At 45.8% G+C, this 21,123-nt stretch overlaps 1 protein-coding gene across 1 annotated transcript in view; it reads right to left on the bottom strand.

Annotated features, from left to right (window-relative positions):
- Positions 1-490: 490 nt before the first annotated feature.
- Positions 491-21,123, bottom strand: part of HEATR4 (HEAT repeat containing 4) — a 597,929-nt gene continuing 577,296 nt past the window's right edge. The window contains exon 18 of the mRNA XM_069638774.1: positions 491-1,266. Within this exon, the coding sequence (XP_069494875.1) occupies positions 1,087-1,266 (180 nt within the window). The 3' untranslated portion in view covers positions 491-1,086. The remainder of the gene's footprint in view (positions 1,267-21,123) is intronic.

Below are 21,123 nucleotides of genomic sequence, written 5' to 3'. Positions count from 1 at the left end.
GTAGAAAAATTAAACAAGTCTGTATTTGTTACTGCAATAATGGATGTAATATTGTTCCATATTTCTTCATATTTTTTATATATATCTTTTTTTCTTTCTCTTTTCTTCTTTCTTACAACCATGTTAATTTGAGCAGAATCAACTCTCCTGATGAACCACTATTATAAATAGTGAGGAAACACATGTCAAGAGTGGGAAAATTTGACACTAAAGTTGGGATTTGACATACTGTTTGAGAAACCTTTGTTTATCAAATATTAGAGTGTGAAGATACCACTTGGATTAAAAGAACTAAAAATATATTCAAAAATCGAACGTGTGATGATAACACTTGGAAGTGAAAAGAAACAACAATAATAAAAGAATCTTTGAAACACGAAAATTGATATGTATGTATCTTTACCTTTCTCCATAAAGAAGAATTGGATTTAAAATTTGTGACTCAACAAAATGAAATTAATCTCTAAGGTTGGCGCATTTAAGTAAAACCTATTTCTCATTTCAAATATTTTTCTATGTATACTGTGCAGCAGCCACACAAGGATTTGAGACTTACTTGTGCAGACAACACCAAAAAGAGCAGAAACAACATTATACAAAAAGCTGGCGCCAGGGAAGAACTTTCTTATGGTTGCAATTTCTACTTGATGTCTATACCAGGAACAAAGAACAGGGACATTGCCATGGAGAGTACAACGGTCCAGCAAGTGTAGCACTCTGACAAAGTGGTTGCAATGAATCTTGCTAAGAGTAGCAAAAAGAAGCTTCACGAGCAAGGCGGGCTGCAGGCTTCTGAATTGTCTGCAGCCTGGTGATCACATATTCTGGCACACCAAGATGCAGACTTCTGCATTCCATTTGCAAAGATGCCAACACTAACCCAGCAGTTACTGGTATGGCAGAAGAAAAGGCCGGATTGATGCATTAATTGGTTCATGGTACATAGATAACGTATTCCCATTATATCACCCTCAAATGCGATACACCAGTTCATCAGAATGATGGAGCTTCGTGATCCTTTCTTTTGTTGGCATTGATTTAGGTGCCAATGGCATTTTGCTCAGTAGAACTCGACCCCCAGGAAATCTATGAGGTGGTTTGTTCTTTTGGCATTGACCGAAGTTGATAAACGACTCGTAATGGCTTCTTGCTAGCCTTTGCTGTTAGTTGCTTGACACTGCAGCACTGCGTCTCCTCGTTTCCAAGTGCTTCCTGTGATGCCGTGCTGCTTTGTGTAGCTGGCCTAGATGGGTTGTCCGTAAGTGCCTGAAATGGAGACGTTAAAACGTGAGGCAAGGATACAATGCTGTTATTAGGATTAATTCAATTGCATTGAGTAAGTGATGACATTCCCTCAAAAGAAAGTAATTGATTAAAAACGACTGTACATGGAGACACCCATAATTGTGCAAGGCTGGCTTCTATACCAACAAGTCCAACTCCTCACCACATACTTTACTAATGCGAGTGGCTTGCCTCTAGAATGGCACCTATTGTTTTACTAAAACTAAAATATTGTTTTATTCTGCTGCACCCTAATGGCAGGGTATAAAACCAATCACGCGCCTTACGTCGGATGTATGTTTTTATTTCAATTCTCCATACATTCACTTTGGCACTTCTCCATACCTTTACTTCTGCAGTCTTTCACTTCTCCTAGCACTCATTCCATCATTACAGGGGGAGACCCCTTCATCCCCCTTCTTTTCTACCCCATATTCTTGCCCCTGCCACACCTTGACCGCTAACCTTAACCACATTCATTGTCACCTTTATGGAGTGAAGATGCAGATGAAGTAAATGCAAAAGTAAATGTCTGGCGAAGTGAATGTAGACGAGGTAAGTGCTGACGGTTTTAGTTTTCTAGGTGAAGTAAAGGAGGGATACGCCTATGCCATGACGTGTCTTCTGCCAAACAGTGCAAATCCAGATCAAATATCACACCGCCATGAAACAGGAGGGTGGCAAGCAAATACATTGTTGAGGAAGAGTAGGACCTTGTGTAACCTAAATCACTGGTAAGTAATCAACATGTTACCATGCCATCCCATTCTCTCGCCATGGCTCTAATGAATATATCTCAAACAGAATGATTAATTGAGCTCCTAGTATACAGAACTATACAAAGGCCAAGAAACACCTTTTGCTGTACAGTGTGCTTATAAATACTCAATAAATAAAACGGTGTAATTTTAGTGGAAAAAAGAAATCTATCTCTACTAAGATACTGAACTGTCACTGAGCCAAAGGGAAGAATCTAGGATCTTCACACTGATTTTAAAGAGGAAGCTGTATATGTCTAAGGTAACCAAAGTTGCAGCTCTGCAAAAATCTGGCATAGGGAACTGCTTAACAATCCGCCCATGTGGCAGCTGCGCCTCCTGTAGAGTGGACCAATATGATCAGAGGAAATGTCACCTGAGCCTGCTAGCAGGCCATGGAAATTGTACAACAAATCCACCTGTGTGTGAGTGCAAGGCCTTGACCCCTTATTTTCCACCTGAGCACCAAGGGGATTAGGGCTGTCTCCTCCTCCAGGAGATATCCGCATAATCCTGCATTTCCCTCAATTGCGTTCCAATGCCTTGGGTACTCTTTCCTGCTAAAGGAGGACAGCAGCCAGAACTCTGGCTACATAGGGGCATTATATGAGAGGCTTATATTCTGGTGTTGCCGGGAAACGGAAGTGGGCTATGGTTTGATAAATACATTCCATGGAAATGCTGAAAAAACATGGAGGAGGATTTTGAAAATACATCTGTGTGGGTCTAGTGGTTATCAGGTCATTATGATATTTGATATTTATGAAGTGCAGCAAACCTGGCAGAATTAACTGCATGGTACATCAAACATAACATTTTCAAGATAAGCTCATCGACGCAGTTCTAGCAATGATGCATTACTCGTCAAGGTTACCATGTTATTTAAACAAACGTTTTGAGAGCTTTCTGGAAATAAACCATTTCTGTTATATTGCGAAGTTGCAAGGGAACAGAGTGCAATAGATTGGGACCGTAAACTGAGAATCTTTGGTGACCTCTCAGAAGAAAAGCAAGATGGAGGGACAACCAATAACCGCTTGTCAGAAAATCTAAGAGATCGATTTGGCTAGTACCATTTTAATTTATTGGCAAGTAGGAGAGTGCAGGATTATGCATACATCTGAAAACCGGCCAGGATCTTAAAGTTCATACTCGAGCCAGTGCATGGACCTGTGAAGGCCTGAAATATGTGTTCATTCCGAAACTTTAAACTGAACTGAAGCATTCTGTGCTCTCTGGAGTTTGGATAGTTATTGTGCACATCCTGCCATAAGACTATTGCCATAGTCTAAGCGGGAGTTAACAAGTGCACCCATTACCAAGGCGTGATCTTTGTGTGGCATGAAAGGAAGGGCAAGATGCAAAAAGCAGAGAGAATAAAGGACTGACTGTACTTTGGCACTAACCTGGTTTTCAAAATCAAGGTTAGCTTGCCACATACAGCCCAAATTCTGGTAGTTTAGAGGTGTCTTTAAATAAGTGAATAGACCCAAATAAGGCCAATTCAGTTTTATTGGCATTCGATTGCAAACAATTGTGGGACATCCAAAGGTTAACTTCGGAGGGTGCTCATGAGCCCCAGCCAAAATGGACACACTTGTGTAGTCTCCCGGCTGGCCTTCTAAAATCTGGAATTAATCCGATCTTTCAGCTACACTACCTAAGCGGCTTTATGGAAATCGGCTCGGGGGAATAGCCTGGATGTTTAATGAGCCTTTTTTTGTGGAGGTCAATAAGCAAGGATTTCGGCTGCTATGGAGGAGCCCAGCAGAGCGCAGTAACACCTGGTCTGGGGGCGACGTAGAAGCTGCTGCATACCCACCGCCTCCCTTGTGGTGCCTGGACTGGCGTGTGGCTGCTCAGATGTTTTCAAGGGGGTGACCCGTTGAATTGATTAGATGGGCATCCATGATACTAATTGGATGTGTCCAATTATTGGTGGATCAATGTCGGCTGGTCTGCAGCAGAAGAGCTGCGCTATACTCTGGTCTGTACTGGCTGTGTCGGGAGGTGGAGTAATTGAACATCCGGTAGCAGCACTGGTACTTGCGTACAGACCTGGGGTGTTTTTTGTGAACACGTGCTGCGGGCTCTGTGCTGCGATTATCGCAACACAGCCTTTATAACCTTGGCAATTTAAGTTGGAGTGACACTGACCCAGGCATGACATACGCAGAGCTGCAGCCGATCTGTATTAGAGTGTGGAAGATTTTGGAGTGGAGTGCTTGCAGCGTGTGCAGCAATCCAGGGGCATCTACTGGAGCTGACATTTATATGCTGTTGGTCCCCTGAGGTCTTGGGTGTGACTTTATGCCATTGAAGTACCTATTGGTTATACTAATTGGCCTGGATCTATATTATCCTTATTTGGTTTTGCTTTCGTAGTCTTGAGTGTCCACACCTGCCAATATTATTTTATACAGCACCATCTCAGACTATTAAGGAGGGTGCTTTTTCGAAATGGGGAAAAATGATAGGCATCAGTCCAAACTACAATTTCCGACCCCTTCTCATGGCAAACCAGATGCTGTGCTTGATGCAGGAGCTGAGGCAGATGAGGAACCACAGCCTGATACTTCACTGGGGGTTCTTCAGGACATCAAGTCTATGTTCACACAGTTGCAAATAAGCCTCCAGTCGCTAGATGGCAAACGTGACACTCTAACCTGTAAAGTAGATCATGTGCAAGTCCGGTTAAATAAACATGGGGATCGGTTTCATGAAGCCGAAACAAGTCGGTCTATAGTTGAGGATGAAGATTTGTTGACGTTGAGGCCTGTCCCAAATTAAAAAGTGATTCAAGAATTGTCAGAAAAGCAAGAGGATCTTGAATCGAGATCTCGGCGGAATAACCTTTGGATTGTTGGGGTTCTTGAGGCATCAAATTCTGGATCCATGGAACTCCAAGTGGAATCTATTCTTCACGAGAAGTTGGAGCGAGAGGGCTTCTTGTCCACGTTCGTGGTGTAATGAGCACTCACAGTCCCCAGCGGGAAATCGCCTATTCCTGGTGCAATGCCAAAACTGATTATAGCTAGCATGTTCAACTATAGAGACAGAAACTATGCGTTGCACCGCTGTAGGGAGAAGGGTACTCTGATTTACAAAGGAGATCAAGTGTGTCTTTTCCCAGACTACTCCAACAAGGTTCAAGCTTCCAGAAGGACGTTTGTTGACGTCAAGAGGAGACTGTGGGAGAAAGGTTTAAAATATTCAATGCTTCTTCTGGCAGAGCTTTGTTTTGAACAGAATGGACGAGCATTGTTCTTTTGGTCCCCTAAAGATGCTTGTGATTTCCTGGTCTCCATATCAAACAACCCTAAGTCTTCAGTGAGTAGGAAGCATCTTGGTAGCTCCTTTGGCGGTGGCTCTGGTTGACAGAATTTTGAGGCTCTAGCCTGGGACAACTGGTCAGTAGCGCTCTGCAGTGTGGTTAGACTGTTTCTGTGGGGTAGGTGAGGGTGGCTGGACCCCTGAGCGGTCGTCCTGCAGGGTTGCAGAAGGGTACTGTTGTAGGGATGGGGTTCTAACTGGTGATTTGGGGTTGCTGGAGGGGGAGTTGAGGATTTGGGGGGAGTTTGAAACGTTGTATGGTGGGTTGATTATTGGTTCAGTCTATTTGTTTTTGGGATACACTAAGTTGAGGGGATCATTCTGTTGTACTAGTGATCATGGGTGGTAGACTGCCTTGGTGGTTATGAGCAATGGTTAATGGGATGACATGTATGACGTGGAACATCCAAGGTCTTAATTGCCCTTCAAAGGTGGAGAAGGTATTGTTATACTTGCAAAGGCCTCACGTGACATCGCGTTTTTACAGGAGATACACTTCACCCCCCTGGGATGAAGCAAAGTTTGCCAAATCTTGGGGTTGCCATAGGTATTTCTCCTAATTTTCTTGTTATTCCAGAGAAGCATTATGATGTGGGGGGTGCTGGGATATTGCATCGTTGTTGTGGTGAAAGACTCAGAAGGCAGGGTGTTGATTGTCAATGGAGTGATAAATGGCCAGGGAGTTGCAATGGTCAATTATTATGGGCCCAATACTGACACCTGCGATACCTTAGAATTGATTGAAGCGCAATTATTGAAGTACTCTTCTACTATTATCCTCTGGGCTGGAGACTTTAATGCAGTATTGGATATGGCAGGTGGAGTGCAAATGCCACTTTCTAAAACTACACAAAATGTGCAGCTTGTTTGCTCCACTTGTGAACTTATTGATGTCTGAAGAGATAACCGTAGTGTGAACGGATATACATATCGGTCAATGGTTCACCAATTGGCGTCCAGGCTGGACTATTTTTCAGTATCCAGGCAGGGAGTGGGTTGCGTATCTTACTGTGCAATCTTGGCTCCTACGTTGTTGGATCATGCGCCAGTGACGATTGGTGTGGACATCCCTGGGAAGTGGGGGCAGTAGCAACACTTGGGTTTTTAAGGACGAGAGCCTTACTTACTGTTTCGGGAGTCCATCCAGGAGAGTATTACTCACTTTTTTTCAGGAAAATCTGGGAACTGTAGCCCCTCATTCTGTTCTCTAGAAGGCCTTTAAATTAATGCTTCGCTGTGAATGTATAGCAAAAGAGGCCGGCATATTTAGAGCTGAGTTGGCCAGTAGTAAAACGCTGCTTTGAGATATTGAAGGGGATGCAGATTTCCTCTTGGATCCCATCAAGCAGGCGCAGTTCCATACAGAATTGGGGAATTTTTAGAGATGCAGCTAATAGGGAAGTGAAATTCTTGCATAGGCGGATGTCTGTCAACCAGTATGGGCAAGGTCAAGGTCCTGGCTGGTTGTTGGCAAAGGTGGCTATGGTCGAAACTCCCAAATCCCACATTACAGCTATACTGACTCATTCAGGAGCCCTACTACATACAGATGAAGAAATTATTCAGACTTTGGAGGGATATTTTGGGGACTGTATTCTTCCCATGTGATAGTGCAGCAGTCGTTGATAGAGGGGTTCCTTGAACAAATGGCACCGCAAGGCATACAATAAGCAGTGTTGCATAGCAATTTGCTACACAATTCTGTAGGTTTGCTAATTAAATGGGCACTTGTGTAGCAAAACTAGCTATTCAAGTTAACCTGTTGAATGAAAGCACATCTCACCATGCATTCTGCTCTTGCCTTCCGGGTTCTCTCCACTCTCTTTTCGCTGCAAGTTCAAAGGGGCTAACGGTGAGAGAGTGCAGTAGTAATCCGCTACTCCACTCTTAAGTGGAAAAGGCCTGTGTGGTAGTTCTAGACCAGAATGTATTTTCTTTTTGAAATAATTGCAATCCAGAAGTAATCAGGATTGTACTTTTATTAAGCTAACTATATCCTGTCTGGCAAAGACAGGTTTGTGTTAACTTTATTTTGTTTAAAAACAGTCATGCAATTCCATTCTTAAAAGTTTAAGTTGTTAACATAATGCATAATTACAGTATTGCCACGGTCTCCATGCTTTACAGTAAAGTTTAGATTTGTGTATCTAAATCTCAGTGTCAACTCCATTTCATTTTGTTGGGGAAGGTGACAAGTGAACACTTTTGTAAATGTGCATGACCAAATTCTTTTGATTTTAAGTCTAGTTCTGTAACCTGCTGGTTTTTATACATCTGTGCAACTGGTGCTCAACCCGTGAGCAGATCCCATACTCGTTTGACATTCTATCTTAACCTGCTGCTTTATAGCAGCTACCCTGAAAGTGAGATGGCCGCAAACTACAATATTCCACCTAGCTTGCTCAGTTCTCTTCCCGCTTCGTCGTCCACTCTGCTTAGTCTTTCTTTCCCCTACATAATGAATAAACAAGGCAAACTAGATGTTAATGCAAAGTAGTGATCAATAGTTCCATCCAGTCTGTACATCTACAGATCCAACTGCACTACCATACACTGTGAGTCTAGAAAATTACCCTCCCAGAGCATAGATGGTATATTATGTTGGCCGAAAACCAATCGCAATATATGCCCTACGTCGCCAGATACAGAATCGTCAGCATAACCATAGAACATCCATTTTGTGCCCGCAAGATCCGCCATTTGCTTTCCCTTGCCTTTCTGTTTTAAACGCTTTGCAAAATGTATTTCATTTCGTTCTGCTCTAACACGAAGCAAGGACACAGGTTACATGTTGAGAGTACGGGCCAGACAGGAATGCCAAGCAGTACAGAAATAAATTGTTTTCCTCCCTCACGAGTCCTTGAAGGCGAGCAGAAAGTCATTTAATCACCAAGCCAGGTGCCGGCCGGTCTTGTTGCAGCTGTAGAAACAGGCTGTTAAAGGCATGAATTATACTTTACTAGCGGCCCCCCTTTGGGACCTTCTTAGATCAGGCTGACCCCTGGTTCACAAATAGAAACTAGACAATGGCATGCTTTGTAATCTGTCTCTCCTACGAACACAGTTTGCTCGCTAAAAAAGTGCTTTATGTTCTCCATAACAAAGAACCATGTCTGCTTACTGCAAAATTGCAACTGTTGCTGAACCAAGTAATATAGATTAAGAAAGAAGCGTGTCATAATGTGTCATATTTGTCATAATTGTCAATTACCGAACCCTAGCTCAAGAAGATACATTATGGGCGGTTTTTGATGTGTCACAAACAGATTGTACGATTGTCCTATTTTGTATGTATGAGACTGTTGTAGAATGCTCGCTCTCTTGCATCTCACGAGGTCTGGGTGACACCGGTTGCGAGACGTGAGATCCAGTCGGCCGACTGAGACTATTTGCTTTGCAATAAACCCTAGATTTTGGGAATTCAACCTTGTGTCTGTCGTATCAGTTAGTGTATGGTGATTGTGCCTTGTTTCCATGCGCGAGGGTCTTCAGGCCCTAGCAAAAAATGGTGCCCGAATAGGGACCCTCCCCTTTTGCTCCATCGTGTATGTTGAATTTGAAGAAGGCGAAAACGAATAAAGAACGTGGCCGTTGAACCGGGATCGAGAGGTGTTTGGGGTGCCCCTGTGAAAGTGATGAGACTCCTTTGCAGATCTGTACACAACCGGTCCCTGACCGACACGCAGCGGCCAGAGCATCAAGGCGGGGGTCCCAAAACGAGGCAGATTGAGCCAGATGCGCAGTCACAACGATTCTTGGTTGTGTCTGCATACGGGCGAATTTGCGTCTTGAGAGACCAGCTGATTGATCAGGTCATGCCCCGATTCTTAACAGCCCTGATATTGGTTAAGAGTTGCTCTTGCAAGATCAAACGCACAGGGTAAAGTACGAATAAGATCAATATGCCTGGGAAATTGTCTTCCTGTCTAGTGGGATTTTTCCACTGTGGAAGACAATCTTTGGAAACTGGCCAGGCTGCACCAGCGTTTGAGATGTATGTGACATATGGAATAGGAGCAATAATGTTTAATTAAATTTGGCATAGGCAGATCAGACATGTAGAGGATTTGCAATGGCCGAAAGATGGTACTTTTGAGATACCCAGAATAGAGCATTTGGAATCAGTACTGCTGCACAAGAAAGCGCGCCCTGCGACATTTGACGTCATTAGAGACTGGAGGAAGGAAGCTAACCTCTGTTTAAAAAGTAGAGAGAAACATGCACGAAGGCACGAGTCCAATGCAGACAAAGCACTAGAACTGGAAGAGAAACAATGGGATGAGGATATCAGAAGGGCGGATAGAAGTATCCAGTTAGGCATACAAAAGTTATATCCACAACAAGAGTTACATGCATCAGATGAACTAATAAATAAGATTTTGAATGAAAAAAGACAAGAACGCCCTCAAAGTAAAATTGACACAATTGCACCAGTGCCCATTGCTCCACCACAGTTGCCACCCCTCATTCCTGCTGTTCCAACTGCACCAGCCCTTCCTACGCCAGCCCTCCCTGCACACGTGACACCATTTCCCGCACCACAGACAGAGCAGGAATTAGCAGCTGCCAGAGAAGGCAGCTCTACAGAGGCGGGGCCTGCACAGAGGGGGAGCAGCAGAGTAACCCGTAGCACGGTTAGCAGGGAGAGGAAGAGAGAACTAAAGGAAGTGGCAGAGATGTACATTGAAAGCAATGACGAGGGATTGACGCTGAGTTCAATGTATGACTACAAGAAGCTCAGTGAAAAACAGGTACTGTTAGAATGCATGGGAGAGTATTTTATGGATAGATGGATGCAACAAATTGGTATGGTAACACCGCAGAAGTTGCAGGATCTGAATGCTTTGTCATGTATGAGGGAAAGTGAGGCGGAGATAAAAGAGCACATGGACAGGCTATTTGACTTTAAAGATGAACTAGATAAATTACATGCAGAGATGTTTTCCGTTCCTGGGTTTCGGCACCAAGAGGTAAAAAGAGGGAAACGGGTGGTACCATATGTCGTGCAGCGATTTTGTTCCCCTGTGAAAACCTGTTAGTGAAGAAATAAAAATATGTACTCGAGAAGCGCTTAGATGGATTATGGATGCTAGCATTCCTACTGTCATGCATTCCGCATGGCGGCGTTTGTGGGACGTCTGGAAGCGCCATTAGCGGTTCCGTTACGTTTGCGGCCGTTCGGATTCAACGTTCTAGTTGTTATCCGAGATTGCCGCTGCGTCTATTAATGCAGGTTCGATCCTTTCTTCCCCGCGTTGCACCTTCTATGCTCCGCGAAGGTAACGCTTCTGTGATTGTTCTTTCTCCGTTATCACTTACCTTCTGCTATTGCTACTCCCCCGTGTCTCTTGCTCCAGACACCGCTAGCGTCCCTTCCATTCAGCCCTGTATCCTGCTTCGGATATCTTGTGTTTCTCCTTCTGTTTCCCAGCTACTTACCCGTCTTGCTGTTCTGTCTGGGGGATCTCCTCTCTGGGCAGACTTACCTCTCGGTCCTCGTTGGAATCTCTTGTGGATCTGCTCCGTTATCAGCCCTAGAATCTCCTGCATGCCAAGTATCCATTCATCCGGACTCTACTCACCGCACACGCCTCCAACCGGCCTGCACACCGTGGAACCAACTAGCAGGGTTTTTTCTGCCATTCGGCTTTTTCCCTGCTCTGGAACCGGCTCCCGGGAGGCCCCCCTGTCTGGTTATAACATATACCGACAGCGTGGCATCCCAGGGAGCTCGTCCCTTTTTGCACGATAAAAAGACCAGGAAGAAAATAAACACAGAGAAGCAAGAGAGACTGAAGAAGAAGTACCAAGACGATCCATCAGCTCTCTCAGGTGAGGAAAAGGGGAAGGGAGTTACATCAAATCGTGACAGAGTGCAACGCCAAGGAAAGACAATGGCTTCGTTAGAACAGTACCAGGAATTGGTAGCTGCTATTCAAGGTCTCACTGTAGAAGTTCAATCCCTTCGCGCTGAAAACCAAACCTTGAAGCAACAGGTTACTGCTCGAGATGAATCCAGAGGAGATTTACCCCCGCTTCCTTTCCCTTTTGGGAAATATGATGGAAACCCCAAGACTCTAACAAAGTTTCTAGACGCCTGTCAACTGTACTTTACCTTTCGTCCTCAGGCTTATGAGACAGCTAAAGCCAAGGTGGGGTTCCTTGTCTCTAATTTAGATGGGAATGCCCTTGCTTGGGCAACACCGCTAATCCTTCAGTCGGACCCCTCTACTCATGAGTACGACCAGTTTGTCCAACGATTTAAAACACGTTTTGAAAGACCCGAAGTTTTATACACCACATATGAGGCCATTGTAGACATCAGACAAGGATCCCATGATGTCCAGACTTATGTTTCGACATTCATACGTCTAGCAACTGAGGCAGGGTGGCCGGATTCTGCACAACAAACATTGTTTCGCCGAGGCCTACATGAAGACATCAAAGATGAGTTGGCCCGCGTAGCCAGACCACAGTCTTTTGAGGAACTTGTCTCTCTGGCCTTACAGATTGAATTCAGATTAGGGGAGAGGAAACAAGAACGAAGGAGACCAAGACTCCCTCTCCCGCCATTGTCTTCACCTACGGCTGGTAATCATTCTGCGTCCCAGTTAGGGGAAGAACCTATGCAAATTGGCACAGCCAGAGGTCCCCTAACAGCTGAAGAAAGGAAGCGAAGAAGAGATCTGGGATTATGTATGTATTGTGGCTCCAATAAACATCTATTGCGCAACTGTCCAGATGTTCCTTCTCGCCGTCAGGGAAACGGTCTTCCCCGTACCTGAACAGGGTCAGGTCGGGGGAAGTTTGTAAGGATCCCTGTAACAGCTCTTTGCCTCTCTCCTCTCAAGAAGATCAGCGGCTGATGGTCTTTCAGATTAAGTTGTCCTGTGGTTCTTCAACAGTCTGGGATGTTATTGCCATGTTAGACTGTGGGGCAGCGGGAAATTTCATCGATGCTTCATGGGCAAGGAGGATGAAGATACCCATTCACTCTAAGGACAGGCCCATCCCGGTTGAAGGGGTGGACGGCACACCTTTGTCTTCCGGACCCATAACGCAAGAGACTCTTCCTATACAGGTGCAATTGTTCCAACATAAGGAAGAGATTGTGTTTGACCTTATAAAGGCAGCCCATTTTACGGTGATTCTGGGGATTCCATGGCTGCGTCGCCACAACCCTCTCGTAGACTGGTCAGCAAATACCATACAATTCCAGTCCTCCTATTGTCAAGAGTACTGCCTTCATCAGACTTCTTTAACCAGGCTATCCAACAGCAGGTGTTCGTTACTGGCAGCCTCTTTACATCGGGTACCAGAGCATTACCAAGACTTTCTCGAGGTTTTTTTGGATAAGCAGCCACACTCCCTTCCTCCCCACAGGAACGAAGATTGTGCCATTGACACCCTTCCCAATGCTTCCATTCCATTTGGAAGGATGTACCCTCTGTCGCTTCCCGAGCGCAAGGCCCTTAAGGAATACCTCGATAGTAACCTGCAAAACGGTCTCATTCAGGAATCTAAGTCACCCGCGGGGGCTTCATTGTTTTTCATACCCAAGAAAGACTCCTGTGAACTCCGTCCCTGCATTGATTACCGGGGTCTTAATCAACTCACCATAAAGGACCGTTATCCGATGCCTCTGATCAAAGAGATATTGGAGGCAGTTCACGGTGCTTCAATTTTCAGTAAACTGGATTTAAGAGGGGCGTACCATCTGCTCCGCATTAGGCAAGGGGATGAGTGGAAGACAGCCTTTAGGACACCCCTGGGTCATTTTGAGTATCGGGTCATGCCCTTCGGTCTTGTGAATGCTCCAGCGGTGTTCCAACGCTTTATGGACAAACTTCTAGCAGACCTCCTGTTTTCTTCTGTAGTGGTTTATCTAGATGACATTTTGATTTATTCTTCTTCTCCTACTGAACACCGTAAACATGTTTGCGAGGTCTTGGACCGCCTAATGAAGAATCAACGCTATGTTAAACCAGAAAAATGCATTTTCGATTCCCCTTCTGTATCTTATCTGGGTTTCATTCTCTCACAAGAAGGTATTCGTATGGATCCAAGGAAGATACAAGCTATAATTCAGTGGCCTGTACCCAGGAACGTCAAGGAGACCCAACGGTTTCTAGGACTCGCGAATTTCTACAGACAATTTATTTCTGGTTTCTCCAATCTGGTCCTTCCTATCACCTCTTTGCTCAAGAAAGGGATACAATTCAACTGGACACCAGAAGCAGACATCGCCTTTCGTACTTTTACGAAGGCATTTACTTCCGCACCCATTCTAATCCAGCCTGATCAAGCATTGCCCTTCATCGTACAAACAGACGCCTCAGGAGGTGCCATTGGGGCTGCTCTTCTCCAAAAGAGCTTAGATGGTCTGGAACATCCAGTGGCCTATTACTCTAAGACTCTCTCTACCAGCGAAAGAAATTACTCCGTGATTGAAAGAGAACTATTAGCCATCAAGCATGCCTGTGAGGAATGGCGACACCTCCTTCAAGGGGCCCGACATCGTTTTACCGTCCGTACAGACCATAGCAACCTTCGAGTTCTTCAGCAGATGGAGTGTCGTAACGCCCGTCATGCTCGATGGGCTTATTATTTTTCACAGTTCGACTTTGAGGTCACCTATCTTCCTGGTAAAGAAAACATCCTGGCCGACGCTTTATCCCGTGGCTATCAAGAAGATGCTGAAAAGAATCTAGTCCATGACTTAATATTAGCAGGCAAGAATTTCAAGACCATAGCTAATGCTTTCCTAAGGGATGTACAACTCAGACAACAAGGGAAACTCATGAAGGAATCTGTGGATCCTCGGTTAGAAGACAGAGAAGGCTATCTATTCAAGGGGCGAGCCTTGTATCTACCCGATAGTAAATATCAAAGAATGGCCCTTTCCTGGTGTCATGATGCACCGTTAGCCGGCCACAAGGGCATTCGCGCTACCAAGGATCTAATTTCGAGACTGTTCTGGTGGCCGTCTTGGAGCCAAGATGTCCTGTCATATGTCGAATCCTGTCCCGTATGCGCTTCTAACAAATACTCCACTTCTAAACCTCTTGGTTTACTTCAGCAGGAACCAGCGCCCAAGCAACCCTGGACTCATGTCTCTACGGATTTTATTGTTGATCTACCCCGATCAGAAGGCAATACTGCCATTATGGTAACTATAGATTCCTTAAGTAAGTTGGCTCACTTTATTCCACTAAGAGCAGTACCAACTGCCCCTGAAATGGCCAGAGTGTTCCTCAAGGAAATTGTACGGTTACATGGCGTTCCCGACACTATCGTTTCAGATCGTGGACCACAGTTCACCTCTTTGTTTTGGGGATCCCTTTGCAAGCAACTGGGTGTTCAGCGGGCTCTTTCATCTGGGTTTCATCCCCAAAGCAATGGGCAGACCGAGAGACTAAATCATACCTTAGAACAATACCTCCGTTGTTTTTGCAGCAAGAAGCAAGAAGACTGGTGTACCTTCCTCCCCATGGCCGAATTCGCCTATAATAACACCAGACATTCCGCCATCCAAATGTCTCCTTTTTTTTGCACTTATGGCTACCATCCTACCCATCTTCCTTTTGCCCAGAGGAGACCGTCTAAACTGCCTGCCATAGAACACCTCTTGCAGGAGCTCAAGAATTCTCACAGAGCAGCCAGGGAGACTCTGGATGCCAGTCGCCTATCGTACAAGACTTGGGCAGACAAGAAGAGGAAGGCTCCTCCCGCCTGGGTCGAGGGCAGCAAGGTTTGGTTGGCTACTAGGTACCTACCACGATGGACACATACAGGGAAGTTTGCGCCGAGATATATCGGTCCTTTCCAGATCATTAAGAAGATCAACCCGGTAGCCTTTAAGCTCAAACTACCCACCTATTTGAAGCATGTTCATCCTGTGTTCCATGCCTCACTTCTGAAGCCTTATCTACCTGATCCTTATAAGAGAAGATCTAGCAGAACAACCAGAACTGTTCGGTAGAGCCTGCAGAATATGAAGTCTCTCATCTAGTGGATTCACGCTACCATCATGGTGTACTACAGTACCTGGTTCATTGGAAGGGTTATCCAGTGGCAGAACGATCTTGGGAGCCTGTGCGACACATACACGCACCTTTATTAATCAGGAGATTTCATAAGTTACATCCCGGCAAACCGGGAGGCCCCCCGGTGTGGAGGAGGCATACTGTCATGCATTCCGCATGGCGGCGTTTGTGGGACGTCTGGAAGCGCCATTAGCGGTTCCGTTACGTTTGCGGCCGTTCGGATTCAACGTTCTAGTTGTTATCCAAGATGGCCGCCGCGTCTATTAATGCAGGTTCGATCCTTTCTTCCCCGCGTTGCACCTTCTATGCTCCGCGAAGGTAACGCTTCTGTGTTCGTTCTTTCTCCGTTATCACTTACCTTCTGCTATTGCTACTCCCCCGTGTCTCTTGCTCCAGACACCGCTAGCGTCCCTTCCATTCAGCCCTGTATCCTGCTTCGGATATCTTGTGTTTCTCCTTCTGTGTTTCCCAGCTACTTACCCGTCTTGCTGTTCTGTCTGGGGGATCTCCTCTCTGGGCAGACTTACCTCTCGGTCCTCGTTGGAATCTCTTGTGGATCTGCTCCGTTATCAGCCCTAGAATCTCCTGCATGCCAAGTATCCATTCATCCGGACTCTACTCACCGCACACGCCTCCAACCGGCCTGCACACCGTGGAACCAACTAGCAGGGTTTTTTCTGCCATTCGGCTTTTTCCCTGCTCTGGAACCGGCTCCCGGGAGGCCCCCCTGTCTGGTTATAACATATACCGACAGCGTGGCATCCCAGGGAGCTCGTCCCTTTTTGCACGATAAAAAGACCAGGAAGAAAATAAACACAGAGAAGCAAGAGAGACTGAAGAAGAAGTACCAAGACGATCCATCAGCTCTCTCAGGTGAGGAGAAGGGGAAGGGAGTTACATCAAAACGTGACACCTACAATGGAAGTGCATGATACGTTTGATTAGTATATGATAGAGATGAAAATGAAGGTGTTGCAGGTGATAGTTGAGTATTTGCAAGGTAAATGTGTTGAGAAAAATTATTGTTGTCCCTATGAATTAATGACAATATACAAGAGAGCTTTTTCACCTGAAACTGGAAAGACTGCCCTATCCCACGATTTAGCTATAGTGCTTAATAAGAGAGCCAATGAGGGAACACCCATTTCGATATTTCCCATAAGAGAAGTCCCTACCAATTTTGTGCCAAAAGTAGAAATTCCTGGTATTAATGGCAAACCAGCTGTTAGGCTCACCTGACTCCCACGGAGGCGCTGGCCTGGTTCGCGCTGCTGTGACCTCTTCTAAGGTGATGCGCAGGGTTCGGAAGACGGACTGGACCGGGCACCCAAATCTGGCTTGTCTGGCTCGCAGAAGTATCCTTCTGTAGGCGAAAAAAGGGGATTAACTGTCTGCGGGGTAATGCAATCGGCCTCCCACTTTCCCCTCTCACCCTCCTTGAAACCCTTCTGTGATTTCTCGTAGCGTCTCACCTTAGGGTCTGGAAGGACGAGCTCTCCATCCTGCTTCTGATGCAGGGGCGCGTTTGTGTCCAGTTACTTCACTGGATTTTCGGATTGGTGAGAACCAAACTTGCTTGGCTTCCAGGTAAGTTTTTTGATAAGAGGTTCCCCTTGTGTCCATGCATTAATGTACTAATGCTAGTTTCTTTTTCCCCATAGGGGCCGGGGTACGGAATGCCAGGGAACAGGCACCGACCCGAGATGAGAGGTGAAATCCTTGTAGAAATCAGGTAAGTCTTTAATGAGCGTTTTTTGGTAATGTCTTTTCATTCGCTCATTAACGCTGATGTCTCTTTTTCCCCTTAGGGGCTGGGGTCCGGAAATGCCAGGATGCCGCGCGGACCCGAAATGAAGAGGGAATGAATCAACAGGTAAGTCTTAACGTGGAGATTTAGCTTTCCTTATTCCCTTCCCTCTCTCACCTTTTGTTATGGTCTTTTTCTCCCTAGGCGCTGGGGCGTGACTGCGAATCCGGATGATCGCTGCTGAACATGGAGGCGCTCTGTAAAGGTGAGTGAAATGCGGCGCTGCAGCGATCGACGCGATGAGCTTTTAAATTAAAGTCTTCCTTTTCAGGATTGTCGGCGAGATTTCTCCGGGATGCGGATTTAGCAGGTAAGGACTTTTCCTTCTTCTGTTCTCTTCTTCTCTTCCTTTGCAGGTGATCCAGGATGCTGGCAGGCGTGGCAGAAGTCAGGATGCAGGAGCAGACACAGTGAGCGTCCAGCTGCTAGATGCAGAACAACGCGAAGCACGTGTGGCTGTCCGGGTGGGGTTTAAATAGCCTTGGAAGAAGTTCCAGGTATGTATCCTTCCTCCAATCAGGTATGTATCCTTCCCCGACCATGCCCGGATGGTAAATTAGTCCCACAGGTAAAGTAGTTCCTTTCAGGCCTCAAGGAGGCCGGGATCCTGCAGCATGGTCTGCATCAGGTAAGTGCACCCAAGCATTCCCATAATGAGCCTGGCGCCTATGGCGCCAGGACTGATGTCTTTTATGAGCCTGACGCCATAGGCGCCAGGACACTGTCCAAAGGGCCCCTATATGGGGTTGCTGGGTCCTTCCTTGGGGACTGGATGTCCGCTTTCGGGGACGCCGGGCTTGAACCGCCTCCCCGGGAGCGGGCATCATGCCAGCACTCCCCCCAAAGGCTGTTCCCTCCTGGGGTTTTGGTTTGTCTGGGAAGAGTCGGTGGAATTTCCTGACTAATCGAGGTGCATGCACATGGTCGCTGGGTTCCCTCGACCTCTCCTGAGGTCCGTACCCCTTCCAATCAATTAGGTAGAACAGTTTTGACCTAAACATTTTTGAGTCTAAAATGTTCTTCACTTCGAATTCGGGCTCCCCATCTATTAGAATAGGTTCTGGAGGTTTGAGTAGTCGGGTTCCGGGTACCACTGGTTTCAGAAGTGACACATGAAAAACAGGGTGAATTCGCATACTAGCTGGTAAATCAAGTTTAACAGCCACTGGGTTAATTATTGCCGTAATAGAATAAAGTCCCAGATATTTTGGGTTAAAAGTTCAAGGCCCTTTGAGTGGTAAATGTCTGGTAGCTAACCACACTTGATCCCCAATCTGATATGGAGGTGCTTCACTCCGATGTAGATCAGCATTCTCCTTGTACTTTCTCTTGGCTTGTTGTAAATGCGTAGTTGCCTCTTTGAAGGCTTGGGTAATTGTAGAATGCAGATGTTCTACTGCAGGCATTCCGAGGTTCTGAGGTGAGTCAAGGTTTGAGGTTCGAAGGTGATGCCCAAACAAAGTATAAAAAGGACTGTGGCCAGTTCCAGAGTGTACCGAATTATTATATGCGAATTCGGCTATCCAAAGAATGTCTTTCCAGTTGCTTTCCGATTGCTGTAACATACACCGTAAGTACTGTTCAAGGGTCTGATTTGTCCTCTCGGTCTGACCATCGGTCTGAGGGTGGTGACTGGTCGATAATCTTACGTCGATCTGCGCCATTTGACAACATTTGCGCCAGAAGTGGGAAATGAATTGGCTTCCCCGGTCAGAGATTAGTATAGATGGGAATCCATGTAGCCGAACAATATTTTCGAGGAATTCTTTGGCTAGGACAGAAGCTGAAGGTAAACCTTTCAAAGGAATAAAGTGGGCCATTTTGGAAAACAAATCCACAATTACCAGAATAGTATTGTACCCCGAACAAGGAGGCAGGTCCGTGATAAAATCCATTGATAGGGTGTGCCAGGGTGCTGGTGGTATGTCTAGAGGTTGAAGGAGACCGGCTGGTCTTTTCTTTTGACTTTTATTTTGGGCGCAAACACCACAGGACATCACAAAAGATTTAACACCTTTTCGCCAAGTGGGCCACCAAAATTGTCGTTTCACCTTTTCCTCTGTCTTTGCAATACCGGGGTGTCCCTCTATTAATGTATCATGATAACCGGAAATAACTAGTTCGTGTAATTCCTTATGTGGCAGGAATAAGCGTCCTTGGAAATAAGGTAAACCTTTATCTATGGTAAAGTCTGATGCCTTTTGTATCCATTCCTGTAAGGTTGTAGGGTCCAGGAGTTGTTTCACTCTGGCTTGAATGTCTTCAAGCGTCTGTAACGAAGTCATGCCTAGAATCCTCTGTTCGGGAATTATTGCTACTGGTTCTGAGCTTGTATCAGATTCTCCCATTCCAATTCGGGATAAGGCATCTGCTTTGCCATTCTTGCAGCCAGGTCGATAGGTAATCACGAAATCAAATTCAGCGAAAAACAAAGCCCATCGGAGCTGCCGTGATGACGGAGCCTTGGCGGTTTTCAAATACTGTAAATTCCGGTGATCAGTGATCACTGTGATGGTATGTCGAGCGCCAAGCAGATAATGCCGCCAGGCTTTAAAAGCAGACTTAATGGCTAACAGTTCTTTGTCTGTGATTGCATAATTAACCTCGGGTGCCGAGAATTTTCTGGACCAAAATGCTACGGGATGCAGTTGGTTGGTTTCGGGATCTCTTTGGGACAGGACAGCTCCCATGGCTAGGCTGGATGCGTCAGTCTCGACGACATAAGGGAGATCTGGACGCGGGTGTTTCAATATAGGTGCGGAGGTAAACTTAGCTTTTAAATCCTGAAAGGCCTGCTCGGCTTCTTCAGACCATTCAAAACGTTTATTTTTCCTCAAGAGTGCAGTAATGGGTTGTACCACGCGTGAAAATTCCGGGATAAACCTGCGATAGAAATTGGCAAAGCCGAGCATGCTTTGAACCCCTTTTACAGAGCTAGGTGATGGCCATTTGAGGATAGCATCCACTTTTCTTGAGTCCATTCGGACTCCTTTGGGTGTCAGGATGAAACCTAGAAACTCGACTTCTGTGGTATGGAAAACACATTTCTCCAATTTAGCAAATAGTTTGTGTTGGCACAGTTTTTCAAGTACTGCCCTGACGTGTTTCCTGTGATCAGATTCCGAAGAGGAGTACACCAGAATGTCATCGATATATACGACAACACAAACATCGATGAGTTCCCGAAGGACATCATTCATGAAGTATTGGAAGGCAGCCGGCGCGTTACACAATCCGAAAGGCATCACCTGGTACTCGAATAATCCTTATTTAGTACGGAAGGCAGTTTTCCATTCATCGCCTTCTTTAACTCGTACCAGATGATAAGCCCCCCGGAGATCTAACTTGGTGTATATGCAAGCATCCTTCACCTGGTCAAGGAGTTCAGGGATCAGAGGCAGAGGATAACGGTTTTTAACCGTTATCTGGTTCAATGCGCGGTAATCGAGACAAGTTCTAAGGTCGCCTTCTTTTTTGGGCACGAAGAACAAAGCCGAGGATGCCGGGGACTTTGACGGGCGAATAAAACCATTAGCTAGGTATTGATCCAAATATTGTCTCAAATGCAGATTCTCAGGTTCGGTAAGGGCATAAATCCTGCTACAAGGGGGTTGTGCACCGGGCACCAGATCGATTTGGCAATCGTACAATCTGTGAGGAGGTAACGTGTTGGCCTGTTCCTTTTGGAAGACGTCCTGAAAGTCTTGGTATTCCGGAGGTAGTTGCATGGAGGCAGAGGTTAAAGATGCTAGATTAATCTTCAGGTTTTCTGGGTAGCAGGTTTGTGAACAATCCGGGAAGGTTATTCTCTTAGCTCGCCAATCAATTCGAGGATTATGTGTCTCTAACCAAGGGATTCCAAGAATAACCTGAAACTGTGGAGCCTTGATTACAT

This window comes from Ambystoma mexicanum, chromosome 14, assembly GCF_040938575.1.
Source record: "Ambystoma mexicanum isolate Mex_15411 chromosome 14, UKY_AmexF1_1, whole genome shotgun sequence".
NCBI lineage: Eukaryota > Metazoa > Chordata > Amphibia > Caudata > Ambystomatidae > Ambystoma > Ambystoma mexicanum.
This window is presented reverse-complemented; position numbering and strand designations above follow the sequence as displayed.